The sequence below is a fragment of the Protobothrops mucrosquamatus genome, unplaced genomic scaffold, assembly GCF_001527695.2.
Source record: "Protobothrops mucrosquamatus isolate PMUCROS unplaced genomic scaffold, P.Mucros_1.0 scaffold_226, whole genome shotgun sequence".
Lineage (NCBI taxonomy): Eukaryota > Metazoa > Chordata > Lepidosauria > Squamata > Viperidae > Protobothrops > Protobothrops mucrosquamatus.
Window position 1 is genome coordinate 1,382,792 of NW_015386302.1, and position 25,178 is coordinate 1,407,969.

The 25,178-nt window shown below is 40.1% G+C and overlaps 1 protein-coding gene across 1 annotated transcript in view; it reads right to left on the minus strand.

Moving 5' to 3' along the window:
• LOC107299452 (protocadherin alpha-C1-like) overlaps positions 1 to 25,178 on the minus strand; it is a 68,599-nt gene that overhangs the window by 7,324 nt on the left and 36,097 nt on the right. Inside the window, exons 2-3 of the mRNA XM_029286809.1 lie at positions 17,059 to 17,117; positions 15,644 to 15,732 (exon numbers count right to left, since the gene is read on the minus strand). Coding sequence (XP_029142642.1) covers positions 15,644 to 15,732; positions 17,059 to 17,117 — 148 coding nt within the window. The remainder of the gene's footprint in view (positions 1 to 15,643; positions 15,733 to 17,058; positions 17,118 to 25,178) is intronic.

The window sequence follows — 25,178 nt, forward strand, 5'->3', positions numbered from 1 at the left end:
AAAAAAAAAGAATATTCTGGCATGTAAAAACTACCTTACAAAGATCAAAACTGTTTCATTTGAATTATTATTTCTAATCTTGAATAGCTGACCAGGTAGGAATCAAATCAATACAAAATGGAAGAGTGAAATAAATGAAATTATTTCCCTTAGTTCCTTGTGCTTGACAGACATGGATTAAAACAGAAAGCTAAGTAGTTGGTCTATCGTTTATCATTAGGCTAGAGATGGGGAGAAATGAATTCAGGTTGCATCTGTACATCTTAAACTAGTACATGATACAAACATCCTGTTATTCCTCAGTGTTTATACTTCTCCATTTTTTGTGATGTGGTTCTCTGATTTTAAAAAAATGTACATGTATACTACTAGTCTGCTGGATGGTAAGAATGGAGGGTGGGAATATATCATTATTCTGGCATATTGTATATGAGTCTTCCCAGTGACATGAATAGTTGGGATGGAGCAAGATGAGAGAGTACAGAAAAATGGAGACCCAAATGGAGAGCCAAGAATGAATTAGAATGATGATTGTGTGACAAGTATTCACTTAGAAAAAGGAATATTTATTTCAAACAGTCGTTTAAGCATAGGTCTACTCAAACATACAAATAAGAATGAAATGGAGATGAATCTAAAATCATGATTCATTTGATTGTTCTTAATAAAAGAATGAAAAGATACAAAGGTGGTGAGAAATTCTGAATGAAGGACAGACCCTCTTTGGGCTGTATGAAGCATGGGTCTTGTGCAGTTAAAAAAGGACAAAGAAGTAAAAAACAAACTACTGTAAAAATAACTGCAGGAAGAGAAAATACAAGTCCTGCATGGAAAAAAAATTACAGAATGAATGAAAACTGAAAATAAAGAAACATGAAAGCTGCATGGAACAGAATGAAATATGTGTTACAGAATTGCGACAAAAGTATGTGAGACTGCTAATGGGAAATAAGAAAAAGGATGCTTTTCTAATTATTATAAAGACTTGACTAAAATATTTAAAAGTTTGCATAGTAATTATAACTAATTCCTCTGTAACTAAATATATTTCTTTTTGTGTTTCAATATGAATTTCTACATAAATTCTTTTGTAATATTTTAATTTTTGCTAATATTGCTAATCTTTGGTAATATAACAAATTATGTCATATTATATTCAGCCTTTGCTGAATATATTTTGTATTTTGTATTAATTCAATACTTTTCATTAAAAATATGATTAGTGATATACAAAAAACCCAATATTAGTATTTTTTCTATCTTATTCAGTATAAACATCAATTCACAAGATGAAGGTGCAAAATTCCCCCCAACATAGCTTAAGAAGAAGGGAGTATCAGTCTTAGCAGGTAGACCAGACAGGAAAAACAACCAGATAAGCTAGTTGTACTTTATTGCAAAGCTATATTAACAGAATCTTGCAATTCTAAAAGTGTAATTCTTCCACTGTCACCTTTACAACCTGATAATGTAGGCAGGGTCCCTCCTGAGCTTCTTGCACCAGCCACTATACCTCTGTGCAGTGCTTTTTTTCTAAAAAAAAAAAAAAGGTGCCGGAACTCACATACATCATACAATCCGCCTTGCCTACCCTACAAGGTTCCATCCAAAAAAGGTGCCGGAACTCCGTTCTGGGTGTTCTATGAGAAAAAAAGCCTTGCCTCTGTGGGCTATGCTCTCTCTTATCTGACCATTCCCTAAGCAGTGTCTCTTTAACTGGTTTCCCAAGATCATCCCCACGTACAAGGAGGCTTGATAAAATTGCTCACAATAGCTGAGATCATGTCACTGCTCCTGCTTTTATGTGGCAACAACATAATTAGTTTACTATCTTTTTTATGCGGCAGATTCTAGCTAACTACTTTATTCACAAAATCAGCAGAAAAGGTGAGGGAAGAAAGACAGGAGAAGGCAAGGAATTAAAAAAAGAACAGGAGAGAAAATTTTGCTGTTCTAAGAAGATAATCAAGACTGTATTGCACTTTTGTCAAATTTGGAGATCAGAGTCAGATCACTAATGCATATAATTACACTAGTCCGTTAAGGTCCTTACTCAGTAATATGAAGCATCAAGCAGAGGCTCCATTGCCATTGATAAGACCATTGCATCTATGGCAGCCTTCCACAATGACTTTTTCAGACTGTAGGCTTGATATGATTTTTCCCATCTCCCCCCTCCCATTTTGTAAAAGCATTTGCAAGAGTCTAACATCCACCTTCACATCATGTGGGGAATGATGGCAGAGGTTCATATGATCTCAGAGTCCTAGTGGACAATCACTTAAATATGAGCCAGCAGTGTGCTGCAGCTGCCAAAAAAGCCAACACAGTGCTAGGCTGCATTAACAGAGGGATAGAATCAAGATCACGTGAAGTGTTAATACCACTTTACAATGCCTTGGTAAGGCCACACTTGGAATACTGCATCCAGTTTCAGTTGCCAGAATGCATAAAAGATGTTGAGACTCTAGAAAGAGTACAGAGAAGACCAACCAAGATAATTAGGGGACTGGAGCTAAAACATATAAGGAACGGTTGCTGGAATTGGGTATGTCTAGTTTAATGAAGAGAAGGACAAGGGGGGACATGATAGCACTATTCCAATATGTCAGGGGCTGTCACAAAGAAGAGGGAGTCAAGCTATTCTCCAAAGCGCCTGAAGGCAGGACAAGAAGCAACAGATGGAAACTAATCAGGAAACCAGGCTAAAAGAGCTTCACTTCCATCTCCACACTCTTCTCCATCCTCCTCCTTGCTTCTCTCCCCCCCCCCCCCCGGGAGATGAGGACTAGCATCTTTGCCAGCATCTACACAACAAAAAGTAAAAGAAAACACCTAAAATTATATTACAAAATTTAATTTTTCTGAAGTCTATGGACAATATGTCATGTTCAAATTATAAAATCTTAATATAAAAAGTAGAAACTCCAATAACAGTTCATATTATTGTTATAGTTCATATAAACTTATTAGTATTACTTTAAGCTGGGATCAGAAATTGTGCTGAAATGAGGACAAAATAAGGTCCTCCTGCATTTTGCTCAGCCATTCTTAGGCAGAACATTCATCAAGTAATTATGCATCTATAAAACTGACTTTGTTTAAAGTACAGAATAGATAGGTTCTATTAAAATCTACTTTGTTAATTATCTGTTTTGAAAGAAGTACAAATTGGGCAAAAATGGGCAGCAAGGACTTACAGACTTCTATGTCTCTTTCTATGGCTACTTTATGGTATGTAGTCTCAATTTCTGCAGCCCAGCCCTGGAAACCCCACCCTCAAGATGGCTCCTCATCAAAGTAAGAATAAAGCATCAAGCAGAGGGTTAGCATTGCAGAGTTGTGGGAGCAATGCCAAAAATAGATTTTTCTTCTGCTGCTCTCACTCCCTCCTGAATCTGTCTCTTGGGGATGGAACAGGGCATACAATTGTCATCTCTGCACAATCCTAAATCCACAGTCTGTCATTTCCTAAATAAGGTGAGGCTGCAGCACAAAAATTCTGTTTCAGATCCTTCTGGTTTTCTATGAATACCTTTCTCTGTTGAAAAATGGAGCCTTCCAAAATCTGAAAGACTTAGGAATCATGTAACTGTCATTCTAAGCAAATATATTCTTTAGTTGATTGATTTTAATCCAGATTGCAGCTATTTCAATTCTCCACATCTTTTTTCAAGTAATTACATCATATTCCCTTCTCTATCTCTTATATTGTTGCTATAGCTACAAAGGCTATCACCTTTTTAACAAACTACATCTAGAATAATATTAGGTTAAATCATAACTATTTGAATATATGCCAATATAAAAGGCATTGTTAAATCACAGAGAAGAAAGCGAGCTGGTAGGAAATTGCAAGATTTTCCTATCTTTTCATGTTATGCTGGCTGCTGTTTTTCCCTTTGGCTGATATGATGAATATTTATTGTTACAGAGAAGTCATATATTGTCTGTGTTAATTCTGAAAAGCTTGCAAAGCATAAACATAGCTGGGAAATGTGTGTGTGGGGGGGTGTAGTACATGGAAAATATGCAAAATGAATTACTTTCTCTACAAATATTAAAAATAGTCTTGACTTTTTAAAAGCCTTTTCTGGATTAAATTATCTCCAACAACTAGCTGCATATTAAAAATAAATAAACATAGCATAAACATAAAAAAGAACCTAAAGATATTACAGTGCCATCTATTCACCCACCCTTCCTAAAAAAGAGGAGGCTTTTTAAAAGCGGGTGCCTTGTTCTCTCTTGTGATCTCCTGTCTTCTTGCCTGAGTGACAGATGCCCTGAGGTCATATACCGTAGCTGCTTATGGGATTACAGGGAACCTCTCTATAAGCCATCTGGGTCAGCTTTCATGGAAGACATCCGTGAGATGTGATGCTTCTATTTTAATAAATAATATTTGAAATAATATCTAAAATATTATGAAAATAATATTTCTAAACAGTTTCCAAGCCTCTCCTTGCCTCAATTTCTCCAAATGAAAGGTTCTGCTCAAACTATTTAATATTAGCAGCGTGTATTGGCTTGGAATGAAGCTTAGGGTTCAAAGAGTGGCTTCTTTGGCATAGATTTTTATTACGCATCGCTCCATTTCAACTCTGGGGTTACAGAAAGGTCAGCCAGTTATTGTCAATCTCTGTATGGTGTTCAAAGAGGGGGAGAATACAAACTGAAAAGAAAAACAGTTTCTCTCAACCAAGCTTTCTGAAATATCTGAATTATTTCTCACCCTAGGAAGCTATTAACATAGTAAATACATTATACCCTGTTTAACAGTGATTATTATAACAGAGATTTAGATCAGATTTCTAAAGCAACTGCTTGGATACTTCCATAATGATTACTTTGCAATATGAAGTGCTTATTCCTTTCATAATGATCAGGTTTTCCTAAACAATTCCCATCAGATTGTGGTGAAAAACCAAGAGACATGGCACATTTAAAAGTCAGATTGCTAGGACTGTCTCAAATTTAATTTAATTTAATTTAATTATTTTATTTATATTCCATCTTTATTATGTTTATAAATAGCTCAAGGCAGGGAGCATCTCTCATATACCTTACTCCTATTTTTCTAACAAAAATGGGGGAGTTGAGAAACAGTGACTGGCCCAAGATCACCCAGCTAGCTTTCATGCTGGTTTCTAGCCTGGTGCCTTAAGTACTAGAACAAACTGGCTCTCTTATTTAGCAGAATAATAATAATAATAATAATAATAATAATAATAATAATAATAATAATAATAATAATAATAATAATAATAATAATAATAATAATAGTTGGAAGGGACCTTGGAGGTCATCGAGTCCAACCCCCTGGTCAGGCAGGAAACCCTACACCATTTCTGACAAATGGCTGTCCAGTTTCTTCTTAAAAACTTCCAGTGTTGGAGCATTCACCGCTTCTGGAGGCAGGTTGTTCCACTGGTTAATTGTTCTAACTGTCAGGAAGTTTCTCCTTAGTTCTAGATTGCTTCTCTCCTTGATTAGTTTCCATCCGTTGCTTCTTGTCCTGCCTTCAGGCGCTTTGGAGAATAGCTTGACTCCCTCTTCTTTGTGGCAGCCCCTGAGATATTGGAACACTGCTATCATGCCCCCACTCGCAAATTTCATTCCATTATGATAAAAAAAAAATGCAGTCCATGAATTTTTCCTATGAATAAATTAGATATCTACAATACTTACCACAAAAGTCTCTGGGTAGGTAAATGAACTCTGCATCAGTACTCTTCAATACCTTCATAAATGATTTAGATGAAGAGATAGAAGGGGACTTGTCAAATTTACAGATGACACCAGTCTAAGGGGAATTGCCAACATTTTAGAAGATAGACTCAAGATTCAGATGGATCTTGACAGACTTGATCATTGGGCCCTATCCAACAAGATGCAGTTTGATGATGAGAAAAGTAAGGTCCTACACTTAGATAGGAAAAAATCAAACATACAGGTATAAAACAGGTAGTACCTGGCTCAACAGTAATAACTGTGAAAGGGATCTTGGTGTCCTAATGGACTACCACTTAAGTACAAGCCAGCAATGTGCTGCAGCTACCAAAAAAGCCAGTGCTGTCCTAGGCTGCATCAACAGAGGGGTAGCATCAAGAACATAAGAAATGATAGTACCACTGAAGTTCATTCTTGAAATAGTGCATCCAGTCCTGGTTGGCACGATACAAAAAGATGCTGAGGCCCTAGAAAGAATGCAGAGAAGAGCAATAAAGATGATAAGGTGTCTGGAGGCTAAACGGTATAATGAATGGTTAAGAGAACTAGGATTGTCTAGCGTATGGAAGAGAAAGATTGGGGCGATATGATAGCTGTCTTCTAGTATTTAAGAGACTGTCACCAGAGATGAGGAGGTTACTGTAATCTTCAAAGCACCTGAGGGCAGGACAAGAAGTAATGTGTGGAAGATTATCAAGGAGAGATCCAACCCTAGAACTAAGGAGAAATTTCCTGACAGTGAGAACAATCAATCAGAGGAATGGCTTGCCTCCAGAAATTTTTGATGCTCCATCATTAGAGATTTTCAAGAAGAGATTGGACAGCCATTTTCCAAAATGGTGTAGTTCTCCTGCTTAAACAGGGGTTGGAATAGAACTCTTCCAAGGTCCCTTCCAACCATGCTATTCTATGTTCTAATAAATTTCAAAGGCAGTGAAATAGATGTGTAATTAAAAAAAACCAAATTTCTAATTCTGTTTCATGATTTTAAATCAGAATTATTAAATTATTTGTTCTGATATTATTCACGGTTTTATATTTCCTTGGCTTTATTTTATCACCTCATTTATATGGTGCCAATAAACTGAAACAACCATAGAAATTCTGAAACCCATAAGTGCACTTTGAAAAGATGCATAGATAGCATATCAGTAAAATTGCCTTAGTTAAAGAAAAAGAGAGTAAAACATTCAAGATCCAACTTCCCATATTATTTCCAACCACAACTACTGACAAATTTGGCTCAAAAGATGCAGATAAGATATTTTTAGAGCAATGGTCTAAATACATTTCCCTGTTTAAGATAAGGCAATTGTTTAATTGTTTTTTGCAATCATTCAGTCAATATTGGTCCCAGTTTAGCAGGAAGTAAAAATGGCGGAAGGTGCGTTTTAATGAGAGACAAAGGACTGATCCACACGTCCTTCTTGTCCCAGCACAAGAACAGGCCACCATTTTGGGACAGCAGACATGGACAACATTCTTAGCCTGCCCCTAGCCCACTAAGAAGGCAATCTCTACCCAGTTTTCTCGCTTCAGTTCAAACAGTGTTTTTAATCCTCTACTGGCACAAGCACAGCAGTTTAGTCCACCAGCTGTATTTCATTCTGTCCTACACAAATATCCCAGCTCCAATTGGCTAGCTGGAAAGGGTGGTTTCATTTTGTTTTGTATTGGTTTTTAATTGGTTCAGCAGATGAAGGGGTTTTATTATATTATTTTTAACTGAGTGAAATTTATTGGACATCTGCCAATTTCCCCTTCCTAGCTCAAGTGATAGGTAGAATTGTAAAAAAAAAAAAAAGTCTTCAAAAAACATGCTCATTGAAAGGAAAGCAATTGGCATTTATTTTGTTGGCATGGTAGGAAAGGAAAAAACGTGGGGAAATCCACCAATCCAGGGCTGTATTAATTGCACTCTGGGCAGATGCCCTGGCCATCAAAATGGAAGAAAGGCCTGAAATCTAGAAACCCTTCTCTGAAGCCAGGTTTACTTCCAGCTGCTTTATGCTTGACAGATAAACAGCAGAAGGCTAGAATGCAAAAACCCTAGAAAATTATTTCCTGATATTACTAGCCAAACGTTTTCCCTATTAGATGACTGGTTCTGTTTTTTTCCCAGAAGGCATTTTATCTGATTTTATTATAGCTCAGATCAATATTGATTGAAGAGCTCTCCTAACAATTCTTTAAATAATGATTAATTCCTTAAAAAGTAAAGAAGTAAAATGTTTAAGATATTCTGTCTTTGACATTTTGCTCAGATGGTCAAAAATTTTGTTAAAAGGTTAACAACATTTTTAGTTGGTATAACATCAGGTGGCAATAAAAAGCAGCAACTCATAATCCTGATATTGAGCCTTTTATTGTCAATATAAAACGCCTAGCTATTCATTCATTCTACAATAAGCAGAACCATTTCTTCTTTTTTATCAGTTTGTTTGTCTGGCAGAATACAATCTGCCTGTCAATGCAGAAAAGTGAGCAGAATTTTTATTAGGGGTGGGGACAAATCATAGGATTCAGTTCAGAACCTCATGTAAACTTTTGGTAACAGTATAATTTGCTCTGTACCAAATGACAGATGTCCTATAAGATGTAATATGTCCATATGGAACATATTTCATTAAAAGGAATTACCATTTATCAATTCTCTAGAATGGGAGGATTAGGAATCCTTTTTACAAAAAAAATTTGAAGGTTTGCCAAATTTCACCAAGTTGGTATGAGCTGTTTTCAGCGGGGGTTCCTTTAAAATTTGGTTTTAAAAATGCCTGTAATTCTGGTTGCTTGGGAAAATAATTTGATAAAAGTATAAGTTTTAGACAGATTGGGAAAGTTATGCAGAGTGTCATGAACCTCTCAAAATCATTGGGATTCTGAATTGAGCAGCATACATATCTGATAATTAAAAAAATAATATTGATAAGGAGAGATTATTTTACTTCCTGAAAGTACTGTGAAAGTTGAACACAGATTTAAATCTGAATGTTGAAATAATTTCTTGGGGGCAATTAATATAAAACATAAACAGTGGAAGAAAAGAATCTGAAATTATTACATTCGGATTGCTGTAGCTGCACCAGCAATGGGTAAGCAGGAGTTGTTGAAGAAGAGGAACTGTTTGCAAGCGTGTAAGGAATGAAAGTGAATAGCATCATGTGGAATAAAAAATAATAAAAGGAATAACCTCCCAAAGGTATGATATTGGGATTGATTAAAGCTGCCTCCTGACTATGTTCTACATACTGAAGAAATTCCTGCCATTTAATGAAATCAAAACCAGTTAGTAATTTAAATTTATTATTACTATAGTTTTACTGTCAGAATGAGGTATGACACATTCTGAGCTCAAGGTCAAGATTGAGATGTCTGGGACAACTAGCCACAGCCAATTCACCACGGCCAGCTCGCTGCCAGTTCACCACCACCAAGTCGTCTCTGCCAACTCACCACAGGGATAACTCCATGCAGCCAATTCGCCACAAGAACAACTCCCCACGGGCAGCCAGAGGGAGAGCCAAGAAAGTGAGTGGGTGGGCAGAGCACAGAGTGCATTGGGGCAGGCATAGGGGAGGCAGCAGCCAGGGGCTTCCCATTTTTCACACATCCAGCTGCTGCCACTTCCGCGCTGAGCTCTGAGCCTGGCATGGAGCCGCCACTAATGCCACTACTGCGCCTCCAAGCCCAGTGTAACAGCAGCTCTGTGCCTGGCGATGGCATCAGCAGTGATGCGCTGGGCTTAGAGCTGCCGCCACTGGGCTGAACTTGGAGCTGCTGCCATTGTGCAGAGCCCGACGTGGCAGCGCAGTGGGGATATGTGAAAATGGGAAGCCCCCAGCGCCACCATTTACCCAACACCTGCCTCAACACATTCTGTGCTCTGCCCACCCACTTGCTCACCCACCCACCAGCTCTCCTATGGCTGCCTATAGAGAATTGCCTATGTCAAGCTGACCATGTGTAGTTGCCTTGTGGCAACTTGGCAGTGGCAACTTGACAGTGGTGAGCTGGTGGCAGCAAGTTGTCCCATTCCAAAGGAACACCTATACCTGTGTGGAAGTTATACTAAGTTATATTAAGTGATACTAAGGATAAAACCATGCTGAAACTGAGGATCAAGGGAAAAAGAAACAAAAATGATAAACCAAGCCACCCACCCAAACACGAGATATAGATGATTTCTTTGGAAATGGCCAAGATGCCAGGAACAATACTATTATAATAATGGAGGATTTCAACTACGCAGACACCAATTGAGAATCAAACTCTATTGCAAGTGAGAGGGGCAACAATTGTTAATAATCCTGGTAGACACCTTCATTACTCCAAAAGTGGAGGATGGAACTAGGGGTATAGCTATACTGGACTTAATAATTATTAATAGGGAAAAAGGCAGCCAAAGAGAGCTGAAGGTGTTCTAGATTTCAAGAAAGCTAACTTCAATAAAGAAAAAAATAAGGATCTCATGGATGGGCATCTTGATGAGAAAAATATCTGGAAGAGTTGGGAAGATAATTACAGCCCAAACACAAATACCAAAGAGAAAAAAAATGAGAGATACTGTAAGAGATAGCTAAGGCTGAGCCCGCAGGAGGAGTCAAACGTGTCATCTGTCATAAGTCCCTGTGTGCCCACAAGAGATCTAAGCCCAACTTGAATGCCTTTCTTATCTCCCGCTAATTTCTCTTGAATGTTAGTAGCTCACATTCTAGTAGAGACCTTAAGTCTGTAATAAATTTTTATATTCATTTGATTCTGCTGATTTCCCCGGTGCTTGACATTAATCTCCAGAATATCCTAGCCATGACCTCAGATCCCAGAGCTGCAGCAATAGCAGACGAGTCAGACCTCCACTCTATCAGCAGACACCTGGACAGCATAGAAACAAAATGAGGAATTTTGCAGCCAGTCTTCAACAACTGATGCAGCAAATGCAGATCCTGACTCAACAAGGAATTCCTCTGCAATGGCACCACCTGCTCCACCAGCCCAGGCACAACTCCCTGTTCTTGCCTTGCTCATCCCCAAGTCTCCCGGCCACCTACTGCCTACTGCAAACTACTGGTAAGTCTGATAAAATGAGAACATTCCAAGCAGAGTGTGATGTGTTCATCAGCACCTGACCAGGGGAAGATTCTGACAGAGAGATCAAGAATCTCCTTCATTCTCACACTTAACTGACTCCACTGCCAAATGGGCTCTTCCACTCATCAAAACCAACTACCTGATCCTGAATAGTTACCCAAACTTGCTCACCAGATGTAGAGAGCATTTTGGAGACCCTATTCAGATAGAAACTGCTGAAAATCGGATCTTCCAACACTGCCAAGGAAACAACTTGAATATTTCAAGCTCATTGCACCAGATCTGGATTGTAATGAACTAGAGGAAGCTGCCCTGAAACAGAGAGGCAGATTAGTAGTCCCCCCCCCGCCCCAATGCAGTGAAGAAGTACTTCAGCTTTGCCATGATAATCAAATGGCTTGGTATGAGGGTGTGTTCAAAACCCTGCACAGAACCTTAAGAGACTTTTAGTGGCTGCAGACATCAGGCAATATGTGGCTTCTTGCCACACATGCAGGAGGGCCAAACCGCTCCATCCGAAGCCTACAGGACTTTTGCAGCCACTACCTACTCCCCCACCCTTGGCATACAGTCTCTCTGGATTACATTACTGATTTACCCTCTGTCCACCGTATTAGTGGTGGTAGATTTTTTCACCAAAATGGCCGATTTCATACCCTGCAAGAGATTGCCCAATACCAAAGACACAGCCCAACTTTTTCTAGATCACCTCTTTCGCTACCATGGCATGGTCTAGATTTTGGAAAGCACTTCACCAGCTACTAAATGTCAAGCTCAACCTCTCCTCAGCTCACTGAGAAAACTAACCAGTGGCCCCCCCCTCAGTACTTGGGGTGCTACTATACCTACAGCCAAGACAACTGGCCATCATTACTGTCAGTCACAGAATTTTCTTTCAACTATTTGCTGCACTCATCGACTTCAATGACACCATTTCAAACCATCTATGGCACACACCCTAAAGTGTTGCCAAAACATCCTGCACTGTACTCCACTGTTTCAGGGGAGATTGACTTCTTACAAGAACAAGACCCGTTGACACAGCAACTTGACCAAGTGAAACAAACTTACGAAAAGGCATTCATCACCAGGAGGGCCCACCCATAGCAGTAGGAGATAAGGTTTGGCTCTCTTCTATGTTCTTAGCTACTTCAAGATCTTCCAAGAAGCTAGACACTAAATTTGTAGGCCCATTCAAAGTTCTCCAACAAATCAACCCTGTGGCTTTCCACCTCCAATTACCCCCTTCAATGAAGGTGCATCCAGTCTTTCATCAAGCATTACTTGCCAAAGATGCCCCCCAAGCACAATAAGATCCCAGCCACACACCCCACTGCCAGTCATAGTAGAGGGAGAACCATAATATGAGGTGGAAGAAATCTTAGACTCTTGGAAAAGGGGCAAAGGCATTCAGTACTTGATTCACTGGAAGAGGCTACCCAGTTTCTGATCGCTCCTGGAAAATGCATGGTATGTTCATGCCCCAGATTTAGTTCATCAGTTCCACCAGCACCCTGACAAGCCAAGGCCAACCAAGCTACCAGCGCCCCACCCAATTTCACCTGAGGAACTTGTTAAGGAAGAAGCTAAGCAGTCCCTCTTCATTCCTCTAGGAGGAGCAGGGAGACTCGCCTATGATGGGCCTTCCACATCTGACTTTCAATTCCTGGGTAGGGGAAGGGAGGGAAACTCTATCAATGTTTGTGTGTTACAGCAACCACCACCTGGCTCACCACCTCCTGCAGAGGAGTGGGAGGAGGATTCCTTTGAGATGGCCTCCCTTCTCCCCTTGCCATGCTCCCATATGAACTCAGACTTTGAAGAGACAATGCTGGAAGGGAAAAGCAGCATAGAAGAACCCATGGAAGAAGAGGGGGGCCAAGATGGAGGGAGGGCTGATATAAATGACCAGGCTGAGCCCGATGGAGGGGTCAAACGCGTCATCAGTCATGAGTCCCTCTGTGCTCACAAGAGATCTACGTCCAGCCCATCTTGAATGCCTCTCTTATCTCCTGCTAATTTCCCTTGCTGTTAGTAGCTCAGATTCTTGTAGAGAGCTTAAGTTTGCAATAAATCTTTATACTCATTTGAACTGCATGATTCTCTTGATTTCCCCAGCACTTGACAGATACCTGCTGATAACTGGTTGCATAAAGAGATCTTTAATAAGCTAAGAAACAAAACGAATAAGCTTTTAAAATGGAAAACAACAGAATGTGAGAGAATAGCATGATTTTATAAGACTGGGTCAGGAACTAAAGCTCAGAAAGTGCTGAAGCTTGCAATGAATGCCAAAAATTAACAAAAATTCTTTGGATACGCAGGGAAGAAAGTCAATAAAACAGTGGTCCACTTGTAGGAGAAGATTTCAGATGATGATAGGCAATAGGCAAAAACTGAATTGCTTAATCCCTATTTTGTATCTGCTTTTCCCCCAAAAGAAAAATGTTCCAATCTTTCAGAAGTCACACTACCAGTGGGGTGGGGGTGGGGCAAAAGAAAAAGAAATAAGAACTAGATGAGAGAACACCTAGCACTGTAATGAAATCAGATCTTTGGGAGCAGATGGTTTATATCTCAGGGTGCTAAAGAACTGGCAGATATGATCTCCAAACCATTAATTAATTTCTCAGAACTCCTGAAGTACAGGGGAGGTGCCAGAATATTAGAGAAGAGTTAATGTAGTGCCAGTCTTTAAAAAATGAAAAAGTGGATCCACAACCCATAAACTGGTTCAACTTGACTTGAATACTTGGCAAAATCCTGGATAAGAAAATCAAGCAGAGAGTTCGCAAGTATTTAGAAAGGAACAATGTAATTACTAGAAGCAAAGTGGGTTTGTTGTAGGGAAAATCCCAATCTTAAATACTGTAAGGAACCAAACTATTTGGAGATAGATGTGCAACAAAATTTAATTGTTACTGACCATGCATAACTGCAGTGATCACTGAGCTCCTAACCAAGAGTCCTGAATTAAGCAAGATTATGGGTTATATATACTCCATGAACTGTTACACTGGAGCAATATAAATCATTTTATGACTTTTACAACCAGAATATAACTTTTTTGGGGGGGGGATAAAGAGATTAGAGCAAGAGAATGTTGATCACAGCTTCCTTCTTGATAAAACTGAGTAATATAGCATGGATGATCCCACTACCAGATGGATTTGTAGCTGGCATGTCCAAGTGTGATGCTTAATGGTATTTTTGGCTCCAGAGCTCTTCAACATTTTCACAAAAGACTTACTGGTAGATGAGGGGATAAAAGGGACACTCATCAAATCTGCTGTTGTGATCTCTCACCAGCCAGTGGATCCGGCAGCTGAGTCTGAGGACTCAGATGAGAAGGAGGGGCCTGGAGTGACATTGGAATCAGAGGAAGGCTCTGAGGAGCACCAAGACTCACAGTCAGATGAGGAGCCCGGCCCCTCTACTCACACTCTGGCAGAGACACAGCTGTTTTGGGAGCCTGAGTTGGGCAACGAAGAGGAACATCTGGGGCCAATCCCGGATGCACAGATGCACAGAGAAGAGAGGCGAGCAAGACTGAGGAAAGCAGTGGGGCAGCTCCAGAGGCAAAGGAAAAGTCATTAAGAAGTCATGCCCTGGCTGGACTATAAAGGGGGGAGGTATGGGAGGTGCTGGTTGCCAAAGGCAACCGTTCACACTGAGGATTTGTGTTTTTGTTGATTGTGTTGCTTGCCTTCGGCAGAACTGGTAGCTAATTTTTTGTTGCCCAGGCCCAAAATGGACTTCTGGAAGCGGTATCCATACAGAGAACTGGTTGTTCACATATTTGAATCCCACCACTGTTCTGAAGTCTTGGACATTGAGTCAGGTGTGTAAAAATAAAAGGGGTTTGTTTTTCTTGGGGGTCCTGCTGGTTCCATGAAGAGGGGTTTCGTGAGCATTTCTGTTGAGGATTGGCAGCGGGGAGGGCTGTTTGGTTTTTATTCCCCCCCCCCCCGTCTGCTGGCTGGATGCAGCAGGTTTTGGTCACTTCTGTCGTGCTGGGAGGTTACCCACGAAGCACGTTTGTTTTGGGGGGAGATCCCCACTCTGGTTGCTAAGCTTGCTTAAACGCTCTTCGTCCACCTCCTCCTCCTCCTCACTGGAGCCCCCTTTTGTCTGCAACGGTGTGGCAAGAAGACCCCTGCCAGGCTGGGAATGATGGGATTTGCCCTCTGTGGAGTAGGGGCAGGGTTACCATGTTCCCTGTCAGGTTTGATTTCCTTTCTTTGCCCCCCCTCCCTCCCCTCATTCTTGGGAGTTAGCATTGCTGGCATCTCTTTCTCCTGAGCCCCTCGTGCTGGGTAACTGTTGCCACCCAAGAGCTGTTTTAAGGTTAGGGAATCTTTGGGAGGGGGATAACCAACTAGCACCCTGACATGCCCCCCCATGCCTCCACTTCAACTGCAGACGCTGCACACACACACACACACACACACACACACAAAGCCCCTGCAATCACCTATTGGCGATCGCATGCTGCTCCGAGGAGGAATGCTGAAGGCAAATGGATGGAGGTGAGAGGCTCAAGAAGAAGGAGGCATGGCCAAGGATGGGAGGCAAAAGATCCTAGACCCACCACTGATCAGCTGTAGTTGCGCGCGCTGATCCTGGGCTCTCAGCAGAACCCAGGCAAACCTCACGCAGCTCCAGCTGAATCTCTACCCTAAGACTGCGAGGGGCTGCCTGCCACCCCCAAGGCCGCCACCAATCAGCTGGAGATACACGCGCCGATCCTGGGCTCTCAGCAGAACCCAGGCAAACCTATATATATATATAGCAGAACCCAGGCATACTGTTATTCCCTTACCTGTTGTTGCACTGGATACTGTTGGCCACTGCTGTTCAGGTCCCCCTGATCCAACACGCAGGCCTCCTGTTTCTTCCATGTGTACAGCACTAAACAAATCACACAAGGTTTATATTGTACAGTTCTCAGAAAAAAAACAAAATAGTTTATTTTGATATAAATAACCAGTCTGTACTCAATACCTCTGTGAATCAACAGCTGACAACTTTTATTCTGGCTCAATTATAGTGCATTAAAAAAAATACCAAAGCTCTCTGAGAGCATGTGCAGAGCACATTTCCCCACTTGCAAGAATTCTTCTCTCACCAGCTTTTCTAACTCCTGGGATTCAGATCTTTCAAAGGGAAAGTGCTTTGATTTTGCAATTTTCCCTCACAAGAATTATTTTTGTTTATTACCAGACAAATGCATGCAATAAAAATGGGGAGGGCAGGGTGCAATAATTTATTTTTATTTTAGGTGGAGTGGAGCTGAAGGATTTTTCTCAGTGAAGGACCAGCAAGGGTTTAGGTTGTAGTTCCAGCATTTAAAGGACGGCAGATTCAAAGGCAATTACAGATTATCTTCCAAGTGCTTTTAAGGAATTTGGTACTGGAAGTGCACTAAATGGCAGTCCAATTAAGCAAGCTGAATCACAATTTCAACTTTCTTAAGCATCATCAAAAAATTAGAGAGGGAGAAACCTAGCTAGCATGCCAGTAAAAATAAAAACTGTCAGACCACAAAAATAAAAATCCCTAAAACTATTTTCCATTTCCTTTAAATGCCATGTTCTTAAAGCTCTTCTGAAGTATTTCAAATTTCTACACAATATATTTCTTATTATTTTTACACAAACTAAAAAAAAACTACATAGAAAGAGAAAAATAAAGAATCATTCCTCTTTCACAAGGCTGTTGCTTGTACATTTTACAATCTATTGGTCATCTTCTGTGCTGTCACATTGGTAAAAATGGCACCATTTTTACAACAATATGTTTCATAAAATTTATTACAAGCTATTCATTTGAAATGTAACAGGAATGATCCATGCAAATAGGCTTAAGTATTTTTGATTTAAAACTCTGGGGAAAAAATCATTGTAGTTTACTTCAGAAGCAATCTTGTAGCACCTCCACATGATTTTTTTTTTTTGCCACTAAAGACTAACAGGGCTCTCCTACAGCATTCTTGACTTCAGTGTTAATCAGCAGGAAGCACATAGGTTCAGATTTCTTAATTTTGAATTAGGTGGCCTCAAATTAAAACAAATTTCCAAATTACTGTATTTCACATTTGTACTGAATCCAAAGGTTGGTACACACTTCTAATTTTCCAAACTTTTGCAGAGAAGCACAGGTAGGATAACTACCTAGGGAATTATTTCATTTAAAGCAACACAAGAGCCAGAAAATGTTGCTGTAGTTAGTACATACCCTTGCATTCCAGGTCTTAAAGATGCAGAATAACGCCAATCAGGATTGGGTGGTTTTGGCTGCAAAGCAAAAAGAACACAAATATCACTGTTAATTTGTACTTGAACATGTTTTAAAGGCCATGCACAGCACACTTTAATCTGACCACTTGTTTCTATTTTTCTTTGCCAAGGGATCATGTTGCATGCAGTAAAACCTGCAATCCCCTCATCCCCAATTCATTTTAACAGAGAAAAATTGATTTTTTAAAAGTGCTTTTAGATTTAATTGGTAAAAAAGATGGAAAAGGAAAAAGCAGCTTTTCTAATTTTTAAAATTCTTTCATTAATTAAACTATTTCCTCCCTTTGAAGTAGCTTTCAAAGTACATAAAAAGAGTTAACAATATTTGAAAACCAATATAATATTTAAAAGCAGGAATGATAATTTTAAAAAAGGACAATCAGCATCTAGTCAATTTAGCTGATCTTAGAAAAACAAATCAAGGTCAAACATGATTAGTATTTGGATGGCGATGACTAGGAGATTCCAAAATTGTACATTAAATGGAGAAAAGGAAAAGAAAAACCCCAGGCAAAACAAACCATTTCCTTACTGTTGCCAGAAATATTCTGCAGGACACTCAGTTTAGCTCTGGAGCTGAGGTCACCTGAAGGGTGCCTTTAATTTTTTACTCCTATGTGTTATGCTCTTGTTTTCAGAAAGGAAGTTGCTAAGAGATCAAGGAAGATCTTTTAAAGTGGTAGGTTTTGCTCACCAAGAACCTGCGTCAGATATACTATTTTATTTTGTTTTGTTTTATTTTATTTATTTATTTCTTTGTTTGTTTAAGAGAATAGTAAGAATTACATAAGTATTTTTATAATTTCTTTTTCTTTTAAAATCAGAGTCCTATTTTGCAATTTGATCATAAGTACAGGTAATCCTCGATTTACCATCGTGACTATCACATGACTGATCTGATAATATGGCCTTGTTTGTGGCAGTCATTAAGTGAACCAAAGATGTTAATTTTGCTGAAAATTAGAAGTGCCACTTCTCAACAAAACAGTTGTAAAACATGGTCATGTAATATGGAATGCCACAAACATGATACATCCAGGTTACCATGTGCCCAAAAGTCAGTCACATGACCATGGGGGCGGTGACCATCATAACATTGAATCTGGGTTGCATGTAGACCCAAGGTAGGTCTGTCGTAACTCTGAACAGTTGCTAAGCAACTTGTTGTAAGTCAAGGAGTACGGGTAAGGTCAAGGATAAAAAGGAATAAAGACATAGAGTTATGGGCTTAGAAATTTAAAAATATAATGTGTTTAGGACCACACTAGAAACATATTTTCCTTTCTCATTAGGCACAAAGCAAGAAAAATAAATCTGTTATCTGAACAGCTGACTATTGACCAACAATTGCAAGATGAAATGCATGGATAGAGGTGATATGAGATTTTGCCTGTGTTTCAGTAAAAACAAAAGCAAATGTTCAGAAGCATAAATAGGTGCTAAAATGGGGCTTATATTTTTTAACAATCCAACATCTCACTTCAAGAAACAAGCAAATATTCAGAATCCCAAGAAATTTAATAGCTATTGGATACAATATAAAATTAACATTCAAACAAGTTTCTCTAGATCTTTGGAAGTGTGGTCTATATACAGTTCCTGTGTGTGTGTGTGTGTGTGTGTGTGTGTGTGTGTGTGTGTAAAAGCAATTGACCTGGGACACAGGATTCAAGGTAGGGTCTGACTAATGCAAATTAGAATGGAATTATCACTTCCAGTGATTTGGAAATGCTCCTTTAATTGAAATAAGCTTTTAGTAGGCATGTTATGCTGTGATTCTCATTTAGTTACAATTCCAAGATCCCTTTCACACATACTATTAATCCTATACAGATAACCCTCAATTTCCAACCACAATTGGAACTGGAATCTTGGTCATTGGACAAAACAGTCGTTAAGCTTTGCTCAACGACCACAATCCCAGTGCCCTGGTTCTGCTCATTAAGCAATCTCCTGGGTCATTAAGCGGATGGAGTGAAAGAACTGCCTGTTGAGTTCAGTTCCCCTCCATGTGCTCCAGTGGGTTGCAGGAATAGAACTCAGATCTTTGGATTCTCTACCCCTTTGGAGAAATTTGGCTCCCCTCTGGCTGCAGAAGAAAACTGTCCTGGGATGTTGCAGTAACAGCACTTGGATTTTCAGGATCTGTTTCTTTATTCTACCAGAGGAGTTTGGCTGTCCTCTGTGCACCAAAGAGAACTGCTTTGATGGGCTGCAGAAAAGCAGGGAGGACCTTTAGGATCTGAGCTCCTTCTCTCCACCCTGCCAGAGGAGTTCACTGTGGTCGGTAGGCAGCTCTTTTAGCTAGCCAACAACGGAGACAAGAGGGAGTTCTCTTGGCAGGCAGCAGCGGCTTGCAATCTTCCCTGATGGCTTCCCCGCTGACCTTCTGGCATTCTTAGCCTCCTTGGGGAGGCCAAGAAAAAAGATTGCAAATGGCAATCACATGACCACGGGATGCTTGGCAACTGGTCGTAAGTGCAAAGCAGGTTGCCAAACATCCAGATTGCAGTCATGTAACCCTGGCACAGAGATGGCATTAGATTTAATAATGGCTGGAAGTGCTTTACAAGCCACAAACCACCCTTTCCAAGCCCATCATGACTTACACTTGTGAGTTTGGTTTCTTTTTCCTAAGAACTGACCATTTATCTCTACAAATTTTCATTCTGCAGCTTATTCAGATCTTTTATAATTTGTTTCTCTCACCCAGAAGATTAGCTATCCTGCTAATATTGTGCCATTGACTGCTCAGTTTTTAATTAGGCACCCCCCCAAAAAAATAGAAGTAAGTTCTTCACAATTTTCAAAAAGAGAAACTATTCTAGCCACAGAATTTCTAGGAATTGGGCAGCACACAAATTTGATGAATAAAAACTGTCTACAGAGTGCTACTCTGCCAGTCTTGAAACAATTATGTCAAATTATACAGGTAGTCCTCAACTTACGACCATAATAGAGCCCATAATTTCAGTTGCTAAGTGAAACATTTGTTAAGTGTGCAGATATGCACATGCACACACACCATTCAGAATCACACTAAGGCTATCCCCTTCAGCTATCTTCAGTAAAGCTTCTTAGACTGGTTCTTGCTCTGTGGCACTAAAGTTTGCATGCACATCTTCCTGCAAATTCAAAGGGGGAGGGAACCAGGCCCCCTCAGGTGATTTACAGTTCATATGAGGAAGTAGCAAAAAAGATATCTCCAAACCCAAGCCCTGAACTGGTTGCGCTGGTGGACTCAAAGCGGGAGTCCTAGGGCTCACTGTGTGCAATTTAAGAAATATTAATAGTCTGGCTTGCACACTGGCTAACCTTAATTGGACATCATAAACCCTGGATGTACTAAACTAAGAGCTTAGGCAGGAAGCAACCCTTGAAAATGAGCAGCCAGTGGTTAAGTACTGAGGCAAACATGGCTGTGAAGAATTTTGGGGAAATGTGCAAGCCTGACTGGAAGCTCAAAGTGACATCAAACATTTAAAAAGAATTGGCACAGAATATTGGACACTATAAATTTCTTTTCCACCTAACAGACCTTTTGCCCTGACTTTTAGACCTTTATGGGTTGGAAGCCCCCCTTTTGGGAGCCACTGCAGGGATCTTTTTCTGCTGCCTCTATTAGTGTATTCCCCCCCTTTTTTTTTGCATTAAGTGTAAAAGCTTGTTTATCAAGTCTCCCTGACAGATCAATTTTAATCTTGTACCAGTAAAGTGTGTCATCCACACTTATATGGCACAAAGGGGGAATTGTGAAAAGACAGCACCCTCCCAAGAGAAATAAATATTTGGGGGAATATTAAAAAGGCGGAATATTATATTTCCCCAAAGGATCTTAAAGGCAGAAAAGCAGAAAACCATTTTGTTTATTCCCAGCTTGGACTGGACCCTGATGAAGATTTTTCTTTCAACAAAGCAATGGATGGAAACCAATCAAGGAGAGAAGCAACCTGGAACTAAGGAGAAATTTCCTGACTGTTAGAATAATTAACCAGTGGAATGGCTTACATCCAGAAATTTGGGTGCTCCATTACTGGAGCCTTTTAAAAAGAGATGGGACAGCCATTTGTCTGAAATGAGGTTGGACTAGAAGACCTCCAAGATCCCTTCCAACTCTGTTATTCTGTTATATAATAATTAATACTGGAAAAACTATGAGCCAGAAGGGACATGAAGGGACATGTGGCGGACATGAAAAAACCAAAACCAAAAGTCTTGGAAAGAAATATGCAGGTAGTCCTCAACTTACAGCTGATCATTTAGTGACTATTCAAAGTTACAATGGCACTGAAAAAAGTGACTAATGACTGTTTTTGACACTTATGACTGTTGCAGCATCCGCATGGTCACATGCTTAGCAACTGACTCATATGACAATTGCAGTGTCCCAGGTTCATGTGATCACCTTTTGTAACTTTCAGACAAGCAAAGTCAATGGCGAAGCCAGAGTCACTTAAGAACCATTTTATTAACTTAATAACTGCAGGGATTCACTTCACAACGGTAGCAAGAAAGGTCATAAAATGGTTCAAAATTCATTTAACAAATGTCTCACTTAGCAACAGAAATTTTGGGCTCAATTGTGGTCATAGGTTACGGACTACCTGCAAACTAATCTTCAGAGAATCTTAGGGATTAAATTCAAAATAAAACTTTTGTAACTAGGCATAATTCCAGAACATATCAATAAAATGTGATAATTCATTAACATGTATGCTTATGGCTGCAAACATTTTGCACAATCCTAGAAAAAAGGCATAGCATTGATGCGAATGAACTTGGAGAAGATGTAGGAATAGCAAAACTAAAAGTATACAGTACATAGAAAATAAAAGTTTAACTAAATTCAAGCTAGAGTGGTTCCCATATATATTACACATTATGCGGCAAGGGTTAGGGTTAGGCAAATACAAACATTTAGAGCATGGCTTCTAAAGTGTACACCAACAGATACTGAAAATTCATTGGAGAACAAAGAAAGGAAAGGAAAAAATCCAATATTTATTCATATTGTTTTCTTCTTCCCCCCTTTCTTTTCTTTTACTATTTATAAATAATAAGAGTAGAGCCTTTGTTACTAAGCTCAAAATTTTATATTTCTCTTTTCCTTTTTAATATTATTCATTTTGCTTGGTATCTTTTATTAATACTACAGTAAGTACTCTCTTCAGTTTATTCCTTCCAGTGTCCTGTTTCATCTGCTAGGTACACTTCATTAATATAATCCGGCAGGGTTTCCATCACCATAATCATCTGTAGTCAAAGAAACAAGTTTTCTCATCATCTGCCTTTTAAGTCTCTCCTTCACCATTAACCCATTGGATTGCTAGTGACACAAACATCGCCAAATGCTCTTCAGCTCAAGCCTCTCTCCTCACTCCCCACCATCTCTCCACTCTATATGATCTTCACAAATAGCAAACACATGAATACTGAGAGTTGAGAGAAATTTCTGCATAACATTTGAAAATGTTTAAGGAACTGAAATGCAGCTCTAAATTTTCCCCTCAGTTTTAAAGCAGATTCAGAAGTTTTCCTTCAAACTGCTTTTGATATGCTGCAACCACATCCTGGCTGGCCTTCCTAAGAAAGAGAACTGAAGATGGCAGCAGGAAAAAGGCAGGAGTGGAACTGATTTTGTATAATTTTAGATATGCTATTTGATAATATTTCACATTGCATCTTTGCAGAAATCAATAGTTTTAAATGAATTTTATTTGCTATAATACAGTAGTTGAGACAAACTGAATACAGCAGATTGAATTAAGCTAATACTGAACAGAACAGAATAACAGAGTTGGAAAGGACCTTGGAGGTCTTCTAGTCCAACCCTCCGCTCAAGACAATATAATTTAAGTACTACAGCACATACTGAGTGGCAGGAGCAAGCCCTTTTAAAGAGTTATGAATGGAGCAAAGCGCTGGATATGTGAGAAGCCCAATCGTCAGGCAAAACATTTTTCCTCCCCCTGCAAGAGACACAGATTTCAATCTCAAAATGTTTCACTACAGAAGCTAAGATAGTTTGCCAGAACTTGTTGTCACCTGATGTGTTAATCCTGCCCTGATTCCCCTGTTCATCGGCAGTGATAAACTCTAATTTTGGCATTGCTGATATCCTGAGCCTTGACTCCGAAGGCTCTGCCCCCTGCTAGATATTGGCTATTAATGCCTCTAAATGTCTTTTTCTTCCCTTCCCTTTTCTTTGCAAATAAGCATCATGGTCTATTTAAGACTATCATTCACCAACAGATTAAACACTTCAGAACCAATGAATTATACTTTAGAATTCATGCCCTGAGGAACATCATAACCAAGAATTCACACACACACACACACTTAAAAAAGAAAATTATTTGTTCTGCTGTAGTTAATGCTAGGATTTAGAGAAAGACAAATCAAATTTGGAATTCTGCAAAACCAAAAACGCTTATTTCAATGGTTTTAACATACATGCAATTATGTATATACATACATATTTCTCTATTCACAACTATGTGTTTATATATTTACATTGCTGAAAAGTGCAACTCAACATTCAGAGAAGTATGGAATTGTACTGACAGCTGAATTCTACTCTGTACCTTATTCTAAGGCAATGTGGATTGATGGCATTTTGCAAGTCACATAAAAGCAAAAGTTGGTCTGTTAATTTAGAAACTAGGTCAAGTCTCAAACTCAAAATGATGCTAATAGATGGAATTTGGTTGTTAGGATAAGTCCCTAAATCCCTCCAGCTCTGAGATCACAAATGCCATTAGCCCCCAATCTTTTTATCACACCTATCAATGCTCAATATGAGAGTGCTACAGTAGAAATGTTGTGCTAGGTTGCACTAGACCAGGGGTAGGCAACCCAAAACACTCAAAGAGCCACTTGGATCTGTTTCCCATCGAAAACAAAACACTGGGAGCCGCAAAACCCTTTTGATATCTAAAATGAAGATAGCACTGCATATATCCTTTTTTACCGTTATATATATACAATAAAGGTAAAAAAGGATATATGCAGTATTATCTTCATTTTAGATGTCAAAAGGGTCTCTCTCTCTCTCTCTCTCCCTCCCTCCCTCCCTCTCTCTCTTTCTGCCCTTGGTCTGCCAGTCCTCTTCCCCCACTCTCTTTCTTTCTCTCTCTCTCTCTTTCCCCCCTCTCTCTCCCTCCCCCTCTCTCTCTCCCTCTCTCTCTCTCTTTCTCTCCCCCCTCTCTCTCCCTCTCTCAGATCTTCTGCTCACCTGGCAAGCTGGCTTCAAGCTGTTCTCCAACAAGCTCGGGGTAGGCAACCTCGGCTCTTTTATGACTCACAGACTTCAACTCCCAAAATTCCTGAGTCAGCATAGCTGGGCTAGCTAGCTCTCTCCTGCCCTTCCTGCTTCCTGCAGAGACGCAGCAAAGGGAGGAGCCCCGCCCAAAAAGCTTTTCAGCTTGTCAGAGAACACTGTGAGTTCACTCTTTTACATACACAGAGAGAGAGAGAGAGAGAGAGAAGCAGGGAAGCACAAGTGCCTCTCTCTGTCTCTCTCTCTCTGTCTCTCTCTGCAAATGGCAGAGGAGGCTGGGAGCCTTCCTGGGGAAGGCTCAAAGAGCCACATTTGGCTCTGGAGCCGCAGGTTGCCGACCTGCGCACTAGACAGATAAAGCCTTCTACGTTGGAATTTGCAAGACTTACTTTCCTCCGACCTTATTGCACCCACTCCATTTCTACTCCCCAATCTTTTAAAAACAGATTGAAAATTACATACACTGTTGCTGAACTAACAATGCTGACAACAAAAAGCAAAAAACCTTGAAGCGCACCCGGAAGGCTACCGGCAACCAGTGCAGCTCGCGCAGCAGCGGTGTTACATGGGAGCGACGAGCCCCTCCCAACACCGCCCGCGCGGCCGCATTCTGGACCAGTTGGAGCCTCCGGGTGCTCCTCAAGGGGAGCCCCATGTAGAGAGCATTACAGTAGTCCAGGCGGGAGGTGACGAGGGCATGGGTGACTGTGCGCAAGGCGTCCCGGTCCAGAAAAGGTCGCAACTGGTGTATCAGGCGTACCTGATAAAACGCCCCCCTG